At 40.1% G+C, this 26,120-nt stretch overlaps 1 protein-coding gene across 1 annotated transcript; it reads right to left on the bottom strand.

The window, feature by feature from the left end:
- LOC109847755 (cytosolic sulfotransferase 17-like) lies at positions 24,641-25,681 on the bottom strand. Its single transcript, XM_020416987.1, has one exon. The coding sequence runs from the start codon at positions 25,679-25,681 to the stop codon at positions 24,641-24,643; it is 1,041 nt and encodes a 346-aa protein (XP_020272576.1).

Genomic DNA, 26,120 nt, shown 5'->3' with positions numbered 1-26,120 from the left:
CAAGATCTGACCAAGGAGATTCTGCGCTGGTGATCTCATCCTCCACAAAACTACTTTTGACAAAGATATCCGGAGAGGCAACTTAGCCCCAACTAGGAAGGCCCATACACAGTCCTAGAAGAGTTGTGACCAGGCACCTATCGACTAAGAGCCCCAGACGGGAGATTCTTACAACATCCCTGGAACATTGAGCACTTGAGGAGATATTTTCAATAAATTTTGTACAATTTCCATAATTATAAATAAGATTTTATTGAAAGTGACTCCTATTTCACACTCTAGTAGTGTCTAATCTATGCAGGAATCCCAAGCCCTTGGTACATTCTCAGGGTAAACCCAAGGCACTCACTATATGGTCGACTTCAACATTCAGCTCTCGACCATTATAGATATATTGAAGACCCAGGCGTCTACGTAAGTCCTGGGCACCTAACCTCCAGGTTGTCATTTTACCATTTTGCTATCAGGGCGGCCCTCAGTAGGGTGAAAAACCTAGACGTCCTCAGTAGGACCTAGACACTTAACCTCAAGGTTGAGTCCCAAGCCCTTGGTGCCTTCTCAGGGTAAACCCAAGGCACTCACTATATGGTGGACTCCAACATTCACCTCTCAACCATTATAGCTATATTGAAACCCTAGGCATCTACGTAAGTCTTGGACATCCAACCTCCGGGTTGTCATTTTGGCATTTTGCCATTAGGATGGCCCTTAGTAGGTCAAAAGACCTAGACGTCCTCATAGAACCTAGGAACTCGACCTCAAGGTTAAGTCCCAAGCCCTTGGTTCCTTCTCAGGGTAAACCCAAGGCACTCACTATATGATCGTCTCCCACATTCACCTCTCGACCATTATGACTCTATTGAAGCTTGTAGGCTATCTAAAATTTACTGCAGATAGCTGATCCTCATCATACACCAATAATGAAAGTTATAATCTGATGACTTCCTCATCAACAACTCGATGATGAAGGCTACAATCAAATGATTTTCATATCAACAAATAATGAATACGATTGGAAGATTTTTACGTAGATCGAGAAAGGTAACAATTCAATGATCTTCACGGAACCGATGAGAGCTCTAATTTAGTAGTCTTCAGTGAGAGTTACAATCTTATGACTCTCATATTTCAAGGAGCTAAAGCAAAAGATTACAAAACAACAATCTTTGTAACGCTATGACAAAGAGATTACAAGTCAACGATCTCTTCAGTCTAAGATACAGAGCTCATCTCTACATCCCAGAAATCAAATGCAAGGGACCTCATTCTAGAGTCAATCTAGCTGCAAACACATCTCAAATCTAGCTACAAACGCAGTTGCTAACAGCCACAAACACAGCTTCTTAATGCTGCCAACGCAGCTCAAATCCAGCTACAAATGCAGCTGCCAATAGCCACAAATGTAGCCTCTAAATGCTACCAACGTAGCTTCCAACAACCACAAACACAACTTCCAAACTGCTGCCAACGCAGTTTTCAAAAGTTGTTAATGCAGCTTCTAAATGCTGCGTTTGAACGTAGAATTCATGCTAGAATGCGGATTTTGCATTTGACCCGTTCAAATACGAGCCGAATGGTTTTAAAACTATTTTCCACAATTTGAGGGGATCACTCCCCCACTTATGAGCGATTTTAGGGGTCAGTTACATCCCTTAATCCCCTATAAATAGCTAAAAAATTAGCTAAAATCAGATCTTTTAGCCGATCATCAAGAGAGCTAGAATTTTGGAGATCGATATTCATCTTTGAGGCATTCTTCGGCAATAAAAACTCTTGGAGTTTTGGTACTTGGTTTATAAATCAATTTTTAGTTTAAGTTAACTCTTTTATAGAGTTTAAACTTGTTCTGAGTTCTTAAACTCGTTAAGAGTTATTCTTAAACTTGCCATGCAAGTTCTCTTTAATATCAAATCAAGAGGAGGATATCGTGTTCCAATGAGGTGAAACGTCAGATCGTCAATGGGATACAATGATCTGAACTCCCATCGACACCAAGAAGAACCCAGGTTAAATAAAGGGAAAGATCTCCGTTAATTTTTCTCTCTTTTGTAAATAGGGAAACCGATCGAGAAGATTTATAATTTCTATTTCTATGTTTGTTAGAGGGAGATTGCATTGAGAGAATTGTAATTAATTTTTTTTCTAAATCTATTATAGGGAATACTACAAATTCATTTTCTCATTTTTTTCTTTCATTTTTCCTAACAAATAAAAGATGGCGACTCCGCTAGGGACTACCTTCACTGAAAAGAAGTGGTGGCGCAAAATAACGTCAACCTCGTTGGAACTATGGTTAAGACCCTCGTCATTGAATTCAACCAAGCCAAGTACGAAGATGTACTTTCTTCTGGATCCCTTAGCCCTAAGTCTATGCGCAAGGTCCGTGTGGTCTCCAAAGAGACCAAAACTATTGCTGAACCACTAAAGGGGGTCCTCCCCTTTGGACTACACGGCACAGACAACCCCTCCTTTGTGTTGACCCTATAGTTTTGATGATGATTTATCAAACAATTTATCACTAATATATTCTCTAATTTTGTTTTTATGTTTCTCTTTACAGGTATTTCAACACACGATAATCAAGCGTTAAAGATTCAAGTTCATTTTATGTTTCTCTTTACAGGTATTTCAACACACGATAATCAAGCGTTAAAGATTCAAGTTCATATGTGTAGAGTTATCTGGGTATAAGAGTAGTTTACTTACATATATTGTATGTTTATATTTAAGCTCAATATATGTACACTTAACACTACTTACATATATTGTATGTTTATATTTAAGCTCAATATATGTACACTTAACACGATTTTTGACATTTTCTATCATATAAATGATTTTTCATCAAACTGTACACTTAACACGATTTTTGACATTTTCTATCATATAAATGATTTTTCATCAAACGTTGTTACAATATCTTTTATCCCATGTTTATAGCTCTTTCATGCTTTATTATATACATATAATATATGCATGATATATATTTGCATGGTTATAAGTCATATCAAAATTTTTATATTCATAAAATACAAGTTTTACGAACACTTTTCAAAAACAGTGTGTTTTTACAAACAAAAATTATTTTTCCAGAGACTTTCACGATAAAATACGGGTTTTACGAACAAATTATCATAGTCTGGATTTTATATGCCCGCGGTCGACCGTGAATACATCCAGAGACTTTCGCGATCGACCGTCGCGATCGACCGCCAGCTTTAAAACCCTATTCTCAGATTTTTTTTGTGCCTCGCGGTCGACCACGAGATTTCCACGGTCGACCGCCGATGTCATCGTTGCTTTTTAACGGCTATATTTCCACGGTCGACCGCCGATGTCATCGTTGCTTTTTAACGGCTATTTTTACAACGGTTCTCTAGGGGCTTTTTGGTCATTTCAAGTTGATTTTTGCTGAGTTTTTGAGTGGGTATAAATACCACATTGCTGCTCTCTTTCACATATCTAAGTTTTGTGTTTAACAAAATCTTAAGTGTGTTTAAAAGAGCTGTTTAAGCTGATTTCATCAGTCTGTTTTTAAAAGAAGTTTTCCTACTATAAGAAGAGTATTTTTAATCTCATCATCCACTGTTCTTCTTGTTTATGGAGAAGTTTTCTCTAACTCATCTTTACATATAGCTTTCTACTTAATTTTCATATCTTAGCTATATTTATTGAGTTGTATTATTTTCATTCACTGTTATCACACACACATATCGAGCTTAATATCTTCATACTATATAGTGTGGGTTGTGGAGTGTGATTTAGTGAGTGTGAGCTTCATTTGCGTTCTCATTTGTTATTAAGAACAAACCATTGTATTTAATCTTAATTTGTGAGTATCACTTGTAATACACTTGTACACCGAGAGAAGTATGAGGCGAGGGACGGGGTCGAATCCTATAGGAGTGGCGTCGGTTGATGAACCTAGGGAGAGGTTGCATCTGAGCACTTGAGGAGGAGGACGCGGGCTAGGTTCCTACACTTAGTGTGTAAAGTGTGATTGATTAGTGATTGTGTAGTGTGAGAGTTTTCAGTGATCTTGTAAACCGAGTGTGTAGAAATTCCGGCTTCCAAACCGTATTGTGATAGTGGATATCTCCTCGAGGTGAGGAGCGGGGACGTAGGTTGTGAGGACCTAACCTCGTAAACATATCGTTTGTTTGTGTTTTGCTTAGCGTACTTTTTATTTGTGCTTATTCATATCTCTCTTGCTCATATCTATCTTATATCTTTCTTGCAAGAACAAATTAATCAACATAATTTTTAATTGGCTTTTAATCGGGATTAGATTAGCATAAGACCCTAATCATCCCCCTAGGGTCTAACACTTTGAAGGAGTGGGCTTGGCCTCTGTTGGAGTCGTCAAACGAGTCGAAGCTCTCACGACTACGAGTCGAAGCTCTCACGACTACTTCAAAGCGATGTGTATCGGGTCAGAAGAGGCCCATTGCAGTGACAAGCACCATCAATGCAGACGACCATGCTACAAAGGCCTTAAAACAGGCCAAAAAGAATGCTGCTCGATGGAGGAGAAGATCATTGTGACGAGCCTATCTCCGAGAGAGCCAATCTCTCAATCAACGCGAACTCCGTGTTTACGAGCCTCAACTTGAGTGCTGCATTGATGAGCCCAAGTACGAGCCACGCATAATCAACTTAAAACGTAGTCCTCCAGGACACGTTTCAACACCCAAACACAATCCTCAAGGATATGTTTTAATTTCAAAACACAACCCTCAGGGAATCATTTCCCAAACCAACGTGGTTCTCAAGAGCACGTTCTAGATTCTAAATGCAACTCTTAGGAGTGCGTTCAAGACCCAAAACACAGACCTCAGAACTATGTTAACCAACAAAAACACAACCCGCAACGGTACATTTCACCAACAAAATGCAGACTTCAGCCTTGCGTTAGTCAAATAGAACACGACCCTCGTGTTCCTTCTTAAGAACGCGACGTGATCCATCGTGTCCAAAGAAATCAATGTGGATTTAAGATCCATGTTCAACAAGAACCAGTCCCGTCCACTGATGGACATGAGGTTCCATCTCCAACCTCATGTTTTGTGAGAGAATCTCACCAGGTATCTAATTTAATGGAGTTGCTTTTAAGAGAAAGACTAGTGCAACAAGCCGCTCATTCATGCCATTATGAGCGACTTATCTCTGTAGTCCTCCAAGAATGCTCATGTTGCACTTCCGAACCAAGGCGGTCAGTGTTTGATCAATTGACAAACATCGCCCGACCTGCCAAGCGACGACAACATTACAGGAAGAAGTCTTCAGAGACCGAATATCCTACAGTTACTATTAACATGATTGGCAGAGGGAAAGCCTCGATTCATAGCTCTAATGACTCAAAAACAAGCCATTCGCTGACTGTCAGAGAAATCTGCGATGAGTTCGAAGGGATATACCGACGCACCCGGACTCAGACAGGAGCCATTCCTCATGTCAATTATAAATGACTGGCTAGAGGAGCAGCTTCTGATGGGGAATACCCGACCATCGCAGAGTCTCAATCCTCTAGTTCTTTCGTAGCACATGGGAATTTTGTTTACATGACAGGGAGCTCAGATGTCCTGGTAAGAAGGGTCGATGAACATCATGCCATGCTCCAGGCTCAACAGGAGACCCTCAATCAACTGCGAGATCTGATGACTCAGCTTGTCGTAGAAAAGATCCAAAAAACTAAATCTTCTCGAAGGACAAAGTCATCAAAAGGTAAAGATAAGGTGAACGAGAATTCGGACCATTAAGCTCACAACATAAATTCTACCTCTGAAGAAGAGAAAGAGGACGAGAATGAGCACCATCCTCAGTCGACTAAGATAGAGGAATTAGAAGTGCGCCTCAATGTAATTGCCAATAGGAGCGACTTCCAAGACGATAGAGTAGTGCGGTCTTATCCCGCAAAATGGGACACTGCTCCCTATCCTCCATAATTCAAGGCCCCGACTCTACAAGCTTTTGACAGCACGGGATCGCCGAATCAACACATCTATTACTTCAAATCACAAACTGGAGATGTGATAGAAAATAATGCTATATTGACTTGATGTTCATCGGCACCCTTAAGGAGGTTACCTTCGAATGGTTCATGAAGTTTCCTGCTAGATCTATCAGAAATGGATAGATTAAGAAAGGCTTTTCTTAGAAATATTCTTTGAAGATGATTCAGAAGTCTCTGTCTTAATCCTTCTTGCCACCAAGCAGAGGAAGAGAGAATTCATAAAGACCTTTGTGAATAGGTTGCAAAGTATGGCCCTACGATGCCCATCATGTATGACACAAATCTACTTTGGTAAAAACTTACAGGCACAACTTGCAGATCCATCTCCTGGCTCAAATGAGAGTAGTAGAATATCACTCCTGGAAGAAATTGGTCTCACAAGGAGAGCAGACAGAAGAGATCGTTGCTCGAGTTAGAGCTAAAGAAGCTAACAAGCCAAAGCCGCAAGCGCAACGCAGCCAAGGCAATGCTCCCAGACCCAAGGGGAAGGAGACTCTAGCCGATGATACCAGCACTCGAGCGCCACCTACGAAGCAGGGCAAGACATCAAATCAACAGAGAGCGCCTAAGTAGTACTCTTTCAAGGAGGAACATGTGGACACCATATTCTATCTACTTCGGAAGAATAACAAGCGGAAGCTTCCTAAAGTGAAGAGACCCGAAAAAGCAGGAAAAGTGGATGACCCAAATTATTGCAGGTATCACGAAATGCTAGGACATCCAACAAGAAGATGTTATATCTTCAAGGATATTCTGCAACACCTGGTCGATGCTAATGTACTCAAGCTGAAGCCAGAACAGAAGATTGTATCCACCAATCTGATATCGGTCCAGTTCGGAGATTTTCCTCCCGTAGCGGTCGCAGATGGTGTTATCCATATCCCTAAGGGAGAAATACACATGAAGAATGCTGATCCACACGGTCAGAAGGATAAAGGTTTGGTACCCATTGCCACTCCTAAAGGAGAGCTGATGTGGGTCCATCCCGATCTAATTAAAGACCAACAATGGACAAACACATTCTCCAAGAAGAAGAGAGGAAAGGCGAAGTCATCCAATATAATTAGCCCCTCTATAAATGAGGATGATGATCATCTTAAACCTCTCACAGACTCAGAAGAAGAGAGGATTATTCTTATGGCAGATCAAGAAGATAACCCTGGTACCCGATCAGGGAAAGCATATTTGAAGAACTATGGCCAAAACGCTCAAGGAGCAGAAGAGCAAGCCCAAGAGGTTGGGGGTTCTACCCCTAAGAAGACAACCGACAAAGGGAAACATAAAAATCTTCGTTTCAACTAAAATCTTCTCCAATAGGAGACTGGAGGATCAAGCACACCCTTCTGATTCAACGTCATGGCACAATTGGCTAATATCCCTATGAGGATCACCCTGTCCAAGCTCCTACGACTATCCGTGATCACAAGGTTAGCCCTAATTGAAACTTTGACAAACACGGAGGGCTTTATTATGCAAGTTACTCTAGTCCTAGAAGTTTCTAAAGGACAATCTTATGTATAATGTCTACAAGTTGTAAGAAGTCTACCATGCATATCATTCAGTCAGGAAGATATGTAGATTAAACACAAGCATGATAGACCTTTTTACTATACGGGATATATCAGCTCTTCTGAGATCAGTCGTGTCCAAGTTGATCCAGGATCTGCACTCAGAATCATACCATACTGAGTCATGAAAGTCTTAGGGATTCCCCCTGCACCAGCTGAGTTCTACCCAAACAACCATCTTTGACTTCAACGCCAATAGCACACGACTCTTGGGTAAAATCAAACTCAGGTGTTAAATTAGAGATCTCAAGTCCGAAGTGACTTGTTACATCAAAGATGCGGACACATCTTACAATTTGTTATTAGGACGACCTTGGATTCATGTGAATCACATTATCCCATCTACCCTTCATTAGGTCATAAAATATGCTAACGAGGAGGGAGAAGTCAAAATCCTGATTGTCGAGAAATAACCTTTCAGAGGGGTGGAGAATTTCCATACCGATTCAGTTTTCTATCTGGATTCTCAAGAGCCGGAGCAATTAAACGAGGTCGTCGATAGTGGCAACGAAGCTGACATCGAGCCCGATCCTGAGGAAGATTGTCCATGGGAGTTGAATTTCGATGTAATGAGCTAGAATGAAAACAATAACAATGTACCGAGTGAGGGCGAGTAGTACATTAATGAAGATTTCAATTTGGCGTACTTGTGTGACGTGTCTTGTGAATATGAATAGATAGAGTCTGATACATATACATGTACTAATATATGGTGCATATTATACACCGAAGCATCACTCACCTTGCCTCTAAAATCATCACTCACCGCATTTGAAGAGATGGAGGATGTACAGAGGGCTTTCTTCATGGCCCTGTCCAAAAGGAAAGGGCAAAAGCCCATCTATTTCGGGAAAGTCAATTCTGAATTACCCAGTCGGGAGAGTTCAGAGGATGATCCCAGAACTCCCTAATTCCATCATTATGAACCTAATTCTATCTATATAATGAGAAGAATGGGCTATGACTTTGGTAAATAGGAAGGTTTAAACTTCGAAAAAAGAAGGCGAGCACCAATTCAATCTTTCGTTCCAGAAGGAAAATCTCCTGATTATTATCACAAAACTAAAAGAGGGTTAGGTTATGTTTCAACTCCTCCCCTTTCTGAGGATGAGACCAGTAACTGTCTGTGTCAAGATCATTCATCTTGAACATCCTCATGAGAATCCGATGTAAGTGTCGGAGCAATATTTAAAAGCATGTCTGTGAACATGGCTTCAGTTAGTCATCCGGTCGAAGATGCAGAGGATGACCAAGAATTGATCGAATCAACCAATGATCCTTGGATCAAGCACCTTAACATTTTATGGGATATGTGCTTCGAACAACGTGAACCGCCCACCGAAGATAAGGAAATCCGGGTCAACATAAGGGATGAATCCGATCCTAAGCCAATCTTCATAAGCGAAAGCTTATCATCATCCGAGAAAGAAGGCCTCATATCTCTCATTAGAGAATATATAGATGTATTCACTTGGAATTATGAAGATATGCTTGGTGTTAATCCAAAAGTAGCCATGCATTATCTTAACATTGATCCGGATACGAAACCCATCAAACAACAACAATAATGTCGGTTTCGTCCAGAGATCATGGAACTAATTGAGTCATAAGTCAAAAAGCTTATCGATTTAGGCTTCATCAGAGAGGAACAATAACCCAACTGCGTTGCTAATATTGTTCCCGTACCCAAGAATAATGGCAAGGTCCGAATTTGCATCGACTTTTGTGACCTAAATGCTGCATGTTCGAAAGACGAATTCCCACTCTCCATCATAGATGTCATGATTGACAATACTTGTGGGTATAAGAGAATGTCTTTCATAGATGGATTCTCAGGGTATAACCAGATCAAATATACCCTGAAGACGAAAAGCACACCACTATCAGAACACCCCTGGGGGTGTACTGTTATTCGGTAATGCCTTTCGGGCTGAAGAATGCTGGTGCATCCTATCAGTGTGCCATGAATACAATCTTCCATGAATATCTACGTAAAAAGATAGAATGTTACGTGGATGATATTGCAGTGAAGAACCAAAACAGATGTGATCATCTTGTAGATCTGAAGACGATGTTTGATATCATGCGAGCACATCAACTAAAGATGAATATGACCAAATCATTCTTAGGGGTGTCTAGCGGCAAATTCCTGGGATTCATAATAATATCCAAAGGGAGTTCTCTCGATCCAAAAAAGGTTCATGCTATCTAAGAAATGCCACCTCTGAGCAAAGAGCTCAGAGGCTTGCAAGGTAGATTGGAGTTCATCTAGAAATTCATATCAAACATTTCGGGACGCTGCCAGCCCTTCACCAAGTCGATGAAGAAATGAGTTTCATTCGTTTGAGATGGAGATTTCCAGAAGGCATTTAGGGATATCAAAAGATATCTCACGTAACCACCCGTCCTAGTAGCCCCGATATTAGGGAAACCTTTCCTGTTATATATGAGGGTCATGGATCATTCCCTTAGAGCTTTGCTAACCTAGAACAATGATCAAGGACACGAGCAATCCATCTACTACCTTAGAAGAACCATGATTAGAACCGAACACCGGTACAATCCAGTAAAAAAAGAGTGTCTCGCCTTAGTATTTGTTGTCCAAAAAATACGACACTACTTGGTAGGCCAAACAATCTATGTCATCTCTAAGGTAAATCTTTTAAGAATGCTCATGACAAAGCCATCTTCTTTGAATTGGCGATTCTCGTATATTGACTACGTCTTGTACGAAATACTGCCCAATGATGCTAAAGAAGCGGCCACCATCAAACGGAAGACTCTCCGATTCTATTTCGATGCGGTCTCTCAAACCTTGTATCATAAATCACATGATGGAGTCTTGCTTTATTTCCTCTCTAGAAAAGAAGCATGGGAGACTCTTAGGAAAGCTCATGACGGGATGTGTGGAGCTCATCAATCCGAAGCTAAGTTAGGGGACCGTCTTTGACGAATTGGCTATTATTGGCCAAAGATGTTTGCAGATGCCGTTGACTACGCTAAACGTTATCACACATGACAGATTCATGGTGAATTCATCCATTAGGCACCTGGGAACCTACATCCGACATCTACATCTTGGTCATTCGAGATGTGTGGAATGGACATCGTCGAACCTATCTCTCCTCCGTCTTCTAAAGAACATAGGTTCATATTGGCAGTAACCGATTACTTCTCCAAGTGGGCAGAAACAATTTCGTTAAAAGAAGTCAATGCTTTAAACGTGTTCAAATTCATAAATATCACGTCATCTACAACTTCGGTGTACCGAGACGAATAGTCCATGACAATGGAACACAGTTCATCAGTCACGGTTTTTAGAGATTCTGCGACAAATTCAGGATCCAAAGTGTTGTATCGACGACATACTACCCGCCAGCTAATGGCCTCGTAGAAGCTTTTAACAAAACCATCGTGAAACTCCTCAAGAAGTTCATTTCTAAGAGCCGTCATGATTAGGATGAAAAGCTTGGTGAATGTTTGTGGGCCTACCGTACAACGGTGAGAACCCCTACAAAAGCCATCACATTCTCTTTGGTATATGGTTGTGAAGCCGTATTACCATTGAAAATTTATATCCCATCTCTGAGAGTCACCCTCGTGACCAGGATGATAGATAAAGAACAACATCGATTGCGTTTTTAAGAACTTTAAGTATGGAACGACAGACGACTTTAAGCTCAATAACAGATAGAGTTGTATCAAGCTCGAATCTCTAAAGCCTACAACAAGATGGTCAAAGAGCGAATCTTCAAGAAAGGCAATTTGGTCCTAGCTGTCAAACGACCCATGGTGATGACACACAAAACTAAAAGGAAATTCAATTCCAAGTGGGAAGGGCCATTCGTAATAGAACCAGTCTATTCGAATGAAGCATACCATCTCATCAACCAGAAAGGTAACAGGCTCATAATGCATATTAACAAATTTTTTTTTAAGAAATATTACCTGTAGGCCATGAAGCTCCCTTTCTCCTAATCCCCAGCCAAGTCTGAAATAATAAATAAACTTTGTGTAGACTAGGGGTTGGTTACTTGCAATTCATTGAGTGGAGAGTAACAAATCATGTTAACTTTTCTCAGCTAGTATAAAATTAGAAATCAATTTTATTTAGACTAAAGGTTGGTTATTTGGAATTCATTTCAACGGAGAATAATGAACCATTCATCTTGTATATCGTCAAGTTAACATTACACCTCTGATGATTGAAATTTTTTGGACTTATTCTAAGTTATAATAAAGAGAATTTCTAAGTTATGCCAAGTTAAATATTACACCTATGGCATGCCAAAAAGTGAAACATAGCACAAAAAAAGAGGCATTAAAGAGTAGAATAATGTCAACAGTTCATCACAGGTAGACAGTAATTGTTTTGGTGATAATTTAAAGTTATTACAAAACAAAAATAAGAGCAGTATCAAGACTACATAAGTGAAAAGGTTGCAAGGTCAGCTTCAACTTGAGATATAAGCCTGGCATGTGTCTCCCGAACTTCTTTTTCAGTCTCCCTCCGAAGTTGATCCTCAGTAACATCAGTAACAGTGGTCGCCCCTTGTTGCAACACTTGAAGTGCCTCTTTCTCTGCTTGAATGACGGCGTAAACGTCGGCATCCCCAACGTCGAACGCCTCCTGAGTCATTTCACCTCCAATAAGCTTGGCCATGGCAGAACGGTGCTGCTTCTGTAAGCTCCAAATGTAGGCCTTCTTTTCGGATATATTTTGCCGCCGAACTTTATCTTTAATCATCTTCTTGATTTGGGCGACACCTACGGCCTATTTAATCTTGGGCCCCAAATCAGTGTGCAGCAACTGTTCCAGATAGCGAATAGCATTTATGTAGAGACAGAGTTTTTCCACGATGATCATAGCCCATAGATAATCTACTAGACCGAGAGCGTTTAAGCCACTCTCAATATGGGCATGAAATCTAGAGAAAGTACCCCAGCCGTGTTCAATGACAGAGATGGCTTGTTTCATCACATTCTCTAAGCGCCTGACAAGGAACAATACATATTCAGGATTAATGTTGAGAGAGGAAAGGGTTACCTTTTCTTAATCTTCGCTAGGGAAGATCATCGAGATGGGTTGAATTAGGGGAGCATCCTCTGGTTCATCATCTCTCGGTGACTCTTCCTTTTCATCATCAGATACGATGAAAGGTTCGGTTGGTTGCCTCTTTTGGGCATCTCGTTCATAACGAGCCTACTCCTCTATAGTAATGGGCTTTTTCCCCGAGGATTGTGATGTGCGGGGTTCAGCATTGGGAACATCATCTCGAGCTACAAAACAAAAAATATGGAAGTTAATAAACTTCCTGAAAGTCTAAAAGACTAATTCAAATGCAGAGGTCGAGACCTACATTGTATTAATTTGAACACAGAGGTCGAGACCCATGTCATATTAGTTTAAACGTAGTGAATGAACATGCGTTCTAATTACAAAATGCAGGGGTTAAAGAAAACAAGTCTTCCTCATCATCGTCAACCAAGAACCAATTTAGGGTTTTGAACAAACTCATCAAAAACATGTAAACAATGACGTTTACGTACCTCGATGACTAGACACTCACGATGAGGGCGTCGACAGTGGTGCTGACATGGAATCAGAAACACCCCTCGTGTCATTGGTCGATGACAAGACATGAGCCTCTTTCACGACCCCTTGCAGGCGAGAACTCCTTCTCGTCGAAACCAAGGCCACTTGTAGTTAAGGATAGACAAATATCATCTAGAGATTCTAGAGTTAATGGGAAGAACTCGTTCAAAGAGTTAAGGTGGAGATATGGGTGGTTAATGACCCTTGATATGACTGATAAAGGTCTATTTATAACAAGCTGCCATGCAGTAGATGGCATAGAGTTCTAAAACTCCTTCCTGAATGCGGTCTATGTGTTATTAGATAAGTCGTTTAGACTTCTAATCAGACGTAGGGTCTTATCCTATGTCCCAAGGACCAAACACAATGATTTTGGAAGTTGCGTTCCAAGTTTTAAACGCTATGCGTGTACCCACGTTTGCAAGAGTTCGACGAAGGGCTCAACCCCGCGTCTTGAGCCTTAAACACAGAAATGGTCTTTAAGTTCTATGATTCCAAAATGACGGGATTATCCCCATGCTTCAAACATGACACTTATCATCATCAAGTTTGGTGTCATGAACTCTTTTTCAACAGAGTGTTGACAAGACCTCAGAACACTCCAGCTGATATCCTAAATAAATCGTCCAGTCCATATCGTCAAGTTAATACCATTTCTGACGATCACTATCTCCACAGAGATTGATTTTTAGCTTGTTTTATCCTCAATATAGCAAGTTTTTCTCATATCACATATCAACTTTTTGACTCTCCTCAATAGAGCAGTAAGTCCCCCAAAATTACTCAAATTTCTCAGCTCCCTTCAGCAGAGTGATAAAATTTCCAAATCTTGTTCAAGTCACAAGTACTAAAATTCATCGCTCCTGATGACAAACTCATTTAGCAATTCTCCCTAGTAAGACGCTAATTTCCAAAATCTCGTTCAAATATAAGTACACAAATTCTTGTCACGTTAATATCACACCTCTGATAATCTACTTATTATTTCTCATCAATAGGATGATAGGTTCTTAAAGTTGCTTCGATCGCAACATCTTCCTGTCATGTTAATATCTCACCTCTGATAAAATTAACTTATTGAATCTTTTTAATAGAGCGATAGGTCCACAAACCTATCACGTTAATATCTCACCTCAGACAAAATAAACTTATTGTCTCTTTTCAATAGAAAGATAGATCCACAAACTTGTTATGTTAATATCTTATCTCTGACAATCAAAATCACTTATCAATCCTCTTCAATAGGGTGATAAGTCCACCAATCACTGTTACGTTAACACTATACCTCCAGTAGTTAAAAATCCCTTTCGACTTGTTATTCTTTTGCATATGAGTAACAAGTGTTCATAAAATCTCCAGTGGGTTAAACCTTTCTAAAACTACCCCGAGTGGTAATAAAGAGAAGAAATTTTCTAAATTTCACTCTAAGTGAAAATTCACGCCACGTTAATATTACACCTCTGGCACTTATAAGTTTCTTTCAGTGTTTCAAACGAAAATGCAACGCAGGAAGAAATGAACTTATTAATTCATTTCAGGAGAATGACAATCATTCAACATAACTTCAAGGATTTGATGATTCTTAAACAGAATATCAAGTGCGGGAACCAATAAATATCCCTAGCAGATTAAAATTTTCTGGAATTGTCTTAAACGATAATAAAGAAAAGTGTTAAATCTCGGTTTATGAGGAAAATTATGCTAAGTTAAAATTACACCTTTGGCATTTTCAATTATATTTTTCATTGTTTCAAGTCAGAACATGACACATAAAAGAAACAGTGAAAAGCTAAAATAGTATCACTTTTATTCAAAATAAAAAAGAAGTGATACAAGATAGTATTGTTCTTGTCAGAAGAACGATAAAATAAAATTAAAGTTCAAAGCTCCATCGAGTGAATAGATGCGAGCTGGGACTTGATATCGGAGAGCTTCTCCTCATGGGCAGCTCGTACCATCTCTTTAGCTCTTCTTCAGAGCTCATCTTCCTTAGACACCACAACAGCAGCTTTTTTCTTAACCTCTTCAAGTGTCCAGACTTCTTTATAATAATTTACAAGAGTTTCTATAACGTGGAGGCTGAGTGTGGTCATGATAGCTTCAACTCGATCAAATTAAGCCTATTGTCGGACCAATTCTGCTTGTAAGTGAATAATGGCCTCTTCAGTTTGCCTGATCTTTGAGCGAGCAGCCTCTAAAGTAGTCGTTGAAATATTCAGCTCCTCTTGCTTTTGAACACTTTGCTTCTGCAAATGTATGACTCAGAGTTCTTTTTCAACTAAGCCATGCTGAATTATTTCATACCGTTTCACCTCTTCAGTCCAGATATCAGCAAAAGTCGATGTGATTTGAGCTTTGATATCCACACACCCCAGGTCCTCTAAAGCTTTTAATTTCTCCTCTAAGCGAGCAATAACCTCTGAGCAACGTTCAACACATTGAATGTCACCCATGTATTTGACGCCATTCAGACTATTTGTTAAAAGTGGCCTGTATGACTCAAAGGTGTCCCGACCGGCATCGACGCTCTCAACCACCTTTTTCATCATACTTTTTAAATATCCAAGAGAGATCTTGAGCAGGTCAGGAGCATCTATCGGGCTTAAAGAAGCAATGGTAGATGGCACCAAGGTCCTCAAAGTCACAGAGCTAAGTAAGAAGTGAGCAGTCGGTTTCAGTGTGGTAGCCAGAGAAGGAGTTACGATGCCAAGTGCACCGGACTTGAAGAGAGAGATATAAGCACTCCCATTTGAGCAGAACTCGAAGTACTCATAACCTTTGTAAGAGAAATTATCAAAGGAAACGGAGAAGTCATTATCACTAGTGTAGAAGATGTCTACGCCGGAGGAGGAGTAGTTGTTGGTGTAAGTGGAAACTGTTCTCGTGGCGGAGTTATGATTGTAGCCTCCTTGGCCACTGGAGCCGGCGACCCTACATAAAAAAAAATTTAGAATACAAAAGAAAACTTCTGTGGAAGTCTAAAATGAACAACACTTACCTGGGGGAGAGATAGGAATGTAAGTGGATGATTTATCTGAAGTAGCCCTCGGCGTATCATCAAAATCAGTGCATACATCCAAAGATTCTTCTTCACTGACGTCATCATCAGTGTCATCGCCGATATTGTCACCTCCTGCATCATCATTAACCTCATCACCACCACCTCCCGGAGAACTCTCATAATCCACTTGAACCTTATCACCTTCTGCCGATTGTTTAGGTGAGTCTATGGTGGTAGTTAGCTTAGATATTATTCCCGTGGTAGGGCTAAGTCTTGTGTCCACCATCGATGGCATTAATGCTGAAGCAGTGGGAGATGAACTTCCGCTGAGTCTTTTAGGTTCGGTCATCACAGGTTCATCCACAGAAGGCCTAGTTTCTTCAACTAGAGCTGCAGGGTCCATTGTAGGGATAGATTCTACATCCCCTACAAGCAATTCATCCCATCTGGTGGATGAATAGAAGAGGCGGGACCTCTTAGAGCTGGGGAAACTAAAGGAAGCCCAGACTGATGCGAGAGCTTCATAGCAGTTGACTCTCGTTCTTCTTCCTCCGCTTGCCATGCTTTATAGGCATCTTGCATAAGTTTGGAAGTGGGAGGCTTGAGTGTTAACTTGCGACGAGATCGCCTCTCATATTCACCCTCTTCAGTTGGATCAAGAGCTCGTTTCCCTTAGCCTTCTTGCTACAAGTTTCCACCCTTGAAGATTCCATCTCGCGAGTTTCAGGTACCCTATGTTCTTTGACTTGAACTCCTTCTTGTGCCTGTTGTTTTTCTTCCTCAGAAATTTATTCCTCATATGATAAGTGCTTCCCCTGGTGCGAGACTTCTTGGAACTCCTCTTCACATCATTCCATTTTCGAATAGCTTTCAAGCAAGAGGTATAAATTTTGTACTCAGGGATTTGTGAAGCAGCCTGATACCAAGTACAAAAGCTCAAGGAAGTGTAAGCGTTGGGCATTTTGTGTGGCAATGTAAATGTTGTCCTATGCAGCCTGCCACTGAGAAATACCAGGCTCTTGCCCTTTCGTACACGTTACCTGTATATGCAAGTGCCGAATTAGGATTTCCGACATAAATCTGGTCATAGCCAAATTGTCGGGAGAAGAGATAAAGCAGATATAGTCCAATAAAGCACTTCTTCTCTTGTCGAAAGAAAAGGTAGCCCGGACGTATGTTTATAAGCCACCAGAAAGCGCCTCTGCTAAGAGTGGTGAAAGAGTTATACCCCAGAGTATCCCGATGCATTTCTCCATATGCACCGCCTTCAAAAGTGGGAAATCTACAAGATATCACATAGTTATAGTCTCGCCTCAATATCTCTTGAAACTTAACTTTGTACTAACCAACCCACCGAGCAGTCTCTAATTGCTATACGATAAGGGCTGAAGTATTATTCGAGGCAAGAGTCGACATCAGGGAAGGACAGTGCAACACGAACCAAGATACCAAGTAAATATATGGCATCGGCACCGAGGGGTAAGAGTCTGGATAATGGTCTTGCTACCTGATTCCAACTTCTTAACTGTAATAAATTCAGAGGCTAACTCCTGAAGGCCGCTCTGTAGACAGCATACCATGGCCGACAGGAGGTTTAGAGGTCGTCCTTAAGCCAGAACAACAGTTGGATATAATACTTCCACTGTAATGGCACCATGGGCCTAGTTGGTACTACACAACATTTCAACCAAAGTGTGAGAAAACTAGCAAACAAGGCCATGTAGGAAATTAGGATCTCAGACTGATAGTGAAAACTTTCAAACATAGTGTATTACGGGAAAACATCTTCCTCTGTCTCACAAGTATAGTGGGAGGTTGCATCATTGATACGCTCATGAATTTCTTCCAGTGTGCTGGCAGCCAAGCGAGTTACTTCTGTATCCTTATCATACAAGTTTTGAAAGAGATACTCAGCCCACTGTCCTTGTTTGACACCACTTGCTCACTTACTGATATTCTATGCACATATTTGGAAATAGCACATTAACTCCCGATAAGTGTCATAGATTGCCAGAGCACCATTTTTCAAAATTTCCAACTCTTTACTCCCAGGAACAAACTCTTTGTAGGGCAATTCTCCAAATGATAGCCTTGAAACCTCAAACATCTCGTGGAGTGCAAAACCTAATTCACCAACAGGAGTGAAAAAGGTGCCTGTATGAGGATTGTAGAATTCCAGCATGGCAAAAAGGTTGCTGTAGTTTGGAGAAATCCCTATCGAGTAGTCAATATCGGGGTTCTCCGGTCATAAATTCTAAGGGGCTCTTGTAATTTTTCCAATTTTTCTAGATAAAAATTTACCATCCGAGTGCACCATTCAGTCTCGCGCTTGAATGTACCCATGTCGGATCTATAAAGTCTTAGGCGAGGAATTCTCCCTACACAAAGATAAATTTTCTAACGAATGTATTCACTAGCTTAGTAGGCTCACCGACGGGATGTTCCTTTTTAACTGAACCAGGCTTCAAAGTCATAAAGTAATTGAAGTTAGCTGGGTGAGCACCGTGATGAGTAATATGTCCAGTAGCGACGCCACCTTGTTCATGGACAAGTTCCCAATCCATAGATCACGAAACAGAAGCACACTGATAATAAGAGATCGGCCACATCCGCTCCAAATTTGGCAGAAAAAGGCGACGATCATTGACGGTTCTTAGCTACTTGTAATTTCTGTCAAACATCCACTTCGGGTCCATATTAACAGAATCTCCAAAAAAGAAGGCTGGTTTCTTTAAAACTTTACGCTCTGTTGTCTCAAACTTTGCATCTGTAACCAAGGATCTGAGGGTTTCAGGGAAAGCCTAAGTGATGAGTTTTTCCTTTTCTTTGTCCGTATCCTGGAATATAGAATACTCTAAACTAAAACTAAAGAGCGTATTTTTATCTGCACCTCCTGTATGACTGAAGTAATGATTGAAGGAAAGATGTTCACTGGAATAGTGCACTACAAGTGGAAGAGACAACCAGTTAGTGTGAAATTAATGATAAGTACAAAAAAGACTCTATTCAAAACGTAGGGTCCAGACCCGCATTCTAAATTCCAAATATAGGGTCTAAACTTACGTTGTAAATTTAAAACGCAGGCCCAGACCCGCGTTCTAAATTCCAAACGCAGGGCCCAAACCTACGTTGTAAATTTAAAAAGCAGGGTCCAGACCCACGTTCTAAATTCAAAACGTAGGGTCCAGACCTGCATTCTAAATTCCAAATACAGGGTCTAGACCTGCGTTCTAAATTCCAAACGTAGGGTCCATACTCACGTTCTAAATTCCAAACGCAGGGTTTAGACCCGCATTCTAAATTCCAAACATAGGGTCCAGACCTGCGTTGTAAATTTAAAACACAAGATCCAGACCCGCATTCTAGAATGCAAGGTTTAACCATATGTCCCAAATCAAGAAACACTGAGGGTAACCTCTGTGTTTTAATGGCGGAACGTGAGTTTTCACTCAGCGTTAATGGTATAGAACTTGTCGAAACAAGTTATAATCGCCTGAACTTACCATTAACTGAGGGAACCTGTGGCGGCGGCGCGGTTGCCTGAGCATCACCAGCGACCTTGGCCGATGACGTACTCTAAGCAAGGGTGATCTTTGATTTGGAAGCGGTTCTCTTCTTGGGAGCCATTCTAACCCTGTTGAAGAAGATGAACAGTACTCAACGGAGAAGAAAATGAAAATCTTTATTGCGTTCACTGGAGAAGAATAGGAAAGTCGAATGACTTTTGATTTAACGTTTGGCGATCTATTTTATAGATAGCTGGAGCTGTCGAATCAGAGCGGGATTTTAGGTAAAAATCACGCTCATTGTGAGTCGGTTAGACTGCCAAATGTAGGGTTAAATCCTGCGTTTCATTTTCAAACGTCAGATTTAATCCTGCATTTCAGTTTCCCAAACGTAAGGTGTAACCCTACATTTCAACCTTCAAACATCAGGTTTAATCCTGCGTTTCAGCTTCCCAAACGCCATCAGGTTTAATCCTGCATTTCAACCTCACAACGAGCTGCCACTGCCATTGGGGTTATTATATAGAGAAGCTAGCAATGGCCATCAAGGTGACAAAAGAAGAAGAAACTAATATACAACAAGAAGCTATGCAATCTCTTGGATGAGTACAGATAAGTTATAATTGCTCAATTCCCCACGCAACTCATCCTTTCAAATAGCTTAACATTCCCACTAAGATTAATAAGGATATTGTTAAAATCATTACCCTTGATGAGCTAACCAATAGAAGAGACAGAGCAAGTCCTCTGAAATTATTATTTTAGCCAAATTTATGTTGCGCCTTGGGTGTTCATCAATACCTATAAGGATCATTTTAGCCAAATTTGGGCTACTCCTTGGGTGTTCATTAATACCTATAAGGATCATTTTAGCCAAATTTGGGATATGCCTTAGGTGTTCATCAATTTCTACAAGGATTATTTTAACCAAATTTGGGCTGCACATTGGGTATTCATCAATACCTATAAGAATCATTTAGGCCAAATATGGGGTGTGCCTTGGGTGTTCATCAAATTCTACAAGGATCATTCTGGTCAAATTCGAGCTGCGTCTCACATATTTATCGGAGTCTACGTATTCAATATCGTAGCGGGTTGTTATTAATAATGTTAAAATCTCATGTCTCACACGTATGAGGGATTTTGTCTCGATCCCTAATTAGAGACAAGCCGACGCCTAACATATGTCGCCGGATAGTATTTTCCCCATGAAAATGATAAAGCCTATGTAATTAATATCATAACACCAAGTCTAAAAGAGTTTATTCTTTTTGCACAACGTTACATATGGAAGGAACTTAGACAATTCACATGCTAGCCCGATTTTAAACGATAATCGGTAAAGACACATCAAATTCGTTAATGGCTGAGGATTTGCCAAAAATCCTATTATGATCACCAGCATATGGGTGCTGTGTAGCAAAGTTCTACATTCAGGTTCATGGTACCTTCAAACAGAATTATAGTCAACCATCATTCAATAATAGATCTCAAACTAATTTAGGGATCCAAAGTATTCTAAAAATTTGTTCTAGTCAAACGCGAACTTTCAAAAACTTTGGAGGGGGTTCTGTAGACTATCTAAAAATTACTGCAGATAGCTGATCCCCATCAAACACCGATAATAGAAGTTATAATATGATGACTTCCGTATTAACAACTCGATGATGAAGGCTACAATCAAATGACTTTCACATCAACAAATGAAGACTACGATTGGAAGATTTTCACGTTGATGATTGTTTCTTACACATTCTATCATGAATGCAGGGTTCGAGTCGATGACACACGTGCAACCATAGATGTACATGGATAGAGCCATAAAACATATACGTATATCCAGGAGAGGATTATTACAAGTAGTGTTTCAATCACGTTATGAGTTATAATTAATTAAAATAGTATAGATATATATACATGTATGGATATCGTTGATGAGCATAACTCAGTACTACTTGGGATAGTACGTCGATATGCCGTTAGTACAGGCCATTGAGTCATTTTTTAGGATACCTGATTTGGTATTACGTCCCCCATGGTGATGCAATGAGGCTAGAGAACCGTACTTCTAGGATACCTGATGTGGTAGTCCGTCCCGCACGGTAATGTGATGAGACTAATGAGCCATGTACATATTTAGGATGTCTGATTTGGTAGTCCGTTTCACATAATATTGCGATGAGTCATAGAGCCTTACGAGATATTGTAGTGATATATCTGATAGCCCGAGTCTTTGGCGGAAGCCATTTATAAATATGATTCATCGCTGAGTTATATTGTGACCGTACTACTTCGTATTTGGGAGTTACAGGAGATTTAGTTCTTGTATCCATATTATCTACCCAAGGGTAACGCGAGATATTTGGTCGACATTTTGACATTGTTTATTTTAGTATTTATCTGTGTTGTTTTTTCTTTACCTTTTATTTTTAGTTTAGAATTGATATTTAGCGATTCACAATTTGAGACATATGGTATATACATGAGGGTTTCCTTGTTTAAACTATTTCGCTTAACGTACTACGTCTTGTGTTGTGGGTTTCTAAATATTAATCCCATTTAGTTATAGGGAAAATAATTTAGGTAGACTATGCATAATAGGTAGAGCCTCCATCATATTTAGTAGCCCTTCCCCTGAGGGCGGATAGAGATGATCTTGCTACAACACTCTGACGCTATTGTTGTTTTCCTTTTTGTTTTCCCTTCTTTTAGGCAGCGGATCAGAGTGTCAGAGAGCCGTAGGTTGACGGATTTATAGCATAGTCGTCGTTGTTTATTTTTAGTAGTTGATACTCTACAGTCATTTAATTATGGTTTAGTTGATCATTAGACTTGTATTTTATTTTGTAAAGGCTGTGTGCCTTAGTACTATTTTCATTTGACTCTATGTATTAAGTTACTTCACATTTATTTTAGACATTAGTTGTACTTAGTTTTTATTCAGTTGAGACATGAGTATGTTTATTTGGATATCTCTTTCTATGTCATGTCCATTGCATTTATTTATTTTATTTTGCATGTTTTGTATCTACACTTGTTATTGATTCCACTAGAGAAATATTACTATGATAGTGAAATATGTTGTTACATAGTATTGATGCATAGCAAGTTTGACATCTCTGGGTTCACCTTGGACTGCAGCCATGTGTGAAAACAGGGGCGTCACAATATAACTATACTTAAATAAACATAATATAAGTATCTAACAAATACATATATAACTATATAATACATATTTATAAGTAAGTAATATATACTTATGTGACTCTCTCTCTCTCAAGTATATACAATATACTTACATAATATATGTATATATAATATATAGCTATATACTAATATATAAGTATATACTAATACAATATAAATATAATAAGATTAATCTAATATTTTGATCATTTCTTGTAAAAAATCAAATAAAAATACAAAAAAATCCAGCCCCGACCTTGTTTGGACCGAACCCGAACTCAGGCCCTGCCCGGGCACCCCGGGATCGGGTCCGGGTCCGGGCTACGAATTTTGCCCGGCCCAGACCCAGAAATCCGGGTCAGGTCGGGCAGGACCAACCCGTTTGGATAGGCCTAGTTGGACTTCATCGTTACCTACCTGTATATAGAGAAATTAGGGTTTGGAGAAGAAAATGGGGAATAGAGAAGTTAGGGTTAGAGTTTACTCTTGAGGGTAGACAGATATCTGCCGTTGATGCTTGGATTAGGGTTTTGATAAGAAAAGGGTGTATTAAAATGGAAGGTTTGAGATGAGGGTTTGTGATTGGGACCACTTGATGAAGAAACAATGGTTGTCGATTGATTTTGTTTGTTTGAGTTGGAAGTTGTTATGGGCCTGCGAGGATTAGGGACTAGGCTCAATATTTTCATTAGCTAAAGCCTAGAGGGAAGTAAGTGTAATGGTTAGCGTTTTCTGATTTGGAGTCAACTTAGATCATTAATGAAAAACATAAAGAGGAGCACAACTTTGCTTCTTACATTGTGAAATTTCTCCCTCAAATATTCATATTTTAAAATTAATCTGTCAAATCTTTAAACTTTTCACAAATTACTTCCTTAAATCTTTAACACTTTTTTACAAATTAGTCCCTCAAATCTTTGAAAATTATTTTTAACTTTAACCAAATTATGGAGCATGAGGGAATCTATTCATACATCAACTACCTTCTTCTTTCTTAAATGTTGAACAAACTATGGAAGTGGTGGAAATTGCTCATATCATATGCATTTTGGCGAAACAATCACACGAAATATTTTTCCATAAAAGTGAAGGAAATAACACCTCTCCTCATCTACTCTTCTATACCCATAGGAGGATCCAAATAACCACTATTCATGCTACAGTAACTACTATGCCGAGAACACTTAATCAACCCCCCCCCTCCCCAATCGGGTAGCAAATCACATCGTGAACAGTAAAAAATGCTACAGTACTATTGTGCTGTGAACAGTACATCAACCCCGCCAAACCGTCTATTGCGGTAAATCACTGCACCGTGGACGGTAAATTAAATCTCCCACTATTTTTTTTGAAGTTATTGTTTATACTACAATATTTTACTGTATCATAAACAGCAAACTAAATCAAATGTATTAAAATTTAGATCCTCCTCTAAATATAAAGGAGTATTTATGATTACTAAATCAAATGTATTAAAACTTGAATCCTCCTTTAAGTATAGAGGAGTAGATATAATTTCTAATTTTAAGTATAAAATAATCAAATTAAATGTATTAAAACTTAAAGGGAGGTGAGTTCAAAATGCGATACTTAAAAAATAGAGGGCCGTGCTTTGCAGGCAGACTAATAATTACGGAAAACAACAAACAGACCCTTATTCTTTAGCATACAATAATTATTGAACAAGCAACAACAACACAGCAGAACAAAGAAATAGAGAGAAAGGAACTACAAGCGAGGGGTCTCAAAGTAAATTTTGTTAATTGTTCATCATTTGATTTGATGACGATCAATCAGATCGTACTGGCCCATCTTCTGTTGAGTGATCCGGTCTATTTTCTCGGCCATTGCCGGGCTCATATGCACCTTCCAGTCTCCGACCTTCCCTTTCCGATAAAAAGACGAATATTTCATAACATAATCCCCCCACTGGTCGTAGACTCTCCCGTTCTTACTCACCTGCAGCTCCTTCAGAAACTCTAAACTACATAGGCTCACAATCTTTTGGACGGCCTCCTCCTCCTCCTCCTCCTCCCTTGTAAACGGCTGTCCGAGAAACTCCGCGAGCCTCCTCACGCACTCCTCTGGCTTCTCCTGCATCTCTTCATACTCTAAAAAGAGCACGGACTCGGGCCTTTTCATGCTCTCCTCCTTGTACTCCATCTGATGGTCCCATATCGTTCCCAGGTACCCACCCTCACAAAAGCGGTCAAACATTTCCTCCAGCGACGTGAACGGAGCATTGGGGGGCCTGCTAGCATTCGTAAAGTGCCAGAAGGAGACGAGCGCGTCCTTAGGATCACGGCTGACGTAGACGACACGGGTGGATTTCTTGACGGACTGGGGGAGGAGGGAGTAAGGGGTGTGCGTGGCGTAAATCCTCCGCTGGGAGATGTTGACGGCGTCGTCTATGTCGGGCACCTGGGGAAAGCTGAACGCACCTTCGACGTGTATAGCGATGTCTTGTTCTTGAGGATGGGTGGTGAGGAGAGGGTGATCCTCGAAGGAGAACTTTCGCCGGTTGACGACCGCGAACGCTAGAGCCCGGATCCATGTGGTGCCGGATTTGAGATAGGTGCTCAAGAAGACGTCGTCTGGGGAGGCCTTCAAGTGTTTTTGGGCGGACAGTATGCTGATGATATTTTTTTCTGTGAGCCAGAAACTGCCGTAGAGTCGCAGACCGTACTTATTGGTCGGAAGGGAGGAGATGAGCTCTTTGTGGGTTGTGTACGTGCGGAGCTCCTCCTCCACTTCGGCTTCTGTTTTCTTAGTTTGGAAAAACTTTGAGTAGAGAGGGTGATGATTAGCCATTTTGAGTTTTGAGTTTTTAGGATGATAATGATCGAGTTCACATTCAACTGCACGCCCAAGATGGGTGACGATACATATATATATAATTTATGAGCAAAAGAGATCAAAGCCTCTTAATTGTTGCAGACAAAGATAAAGACTGGGGTGCAATGACATAATGGAAATTAAGTTAAATATTGCAGCTTGCATCCACGAGGCTCCATTATTTATGGCAATTTCTTCTCCCCGTACACTGTTTGTGTTTTATATTATGCGGCATTAATAATCTTGCATGTGGATTAATAACTCTAATTTTTTTTATTGTTTCGGCCGTTGGCGTGGCAGGCTTACACTGATACAGCAAGCCACATTTGTTTTTTTTATGAAAAATTCTTTAAGGACCCAAAATATGGGACCAATAAAGGGGACAAGTGAGGTGTCCTCCTCCTATTGGATAATG

Source organism: Asparagus officinalis, chromosome 7 (genome assembly GCF_001876935.1).
Source record: "Asparagus officinalis chromosome 7, Aspof.V1, whole genome shotgun sequence".
NCBI classification, from domain to species: domain Eukaryota; kingdom Viridiplantae; phylum Streptophyta; class Magnoliopsida; order Asparagales; family Asparagaceae; genus Asparagus; species Asparagus officinalis.
This window is presented reverse-complemented; position numbering and strand designations above follow the sequence as displayed.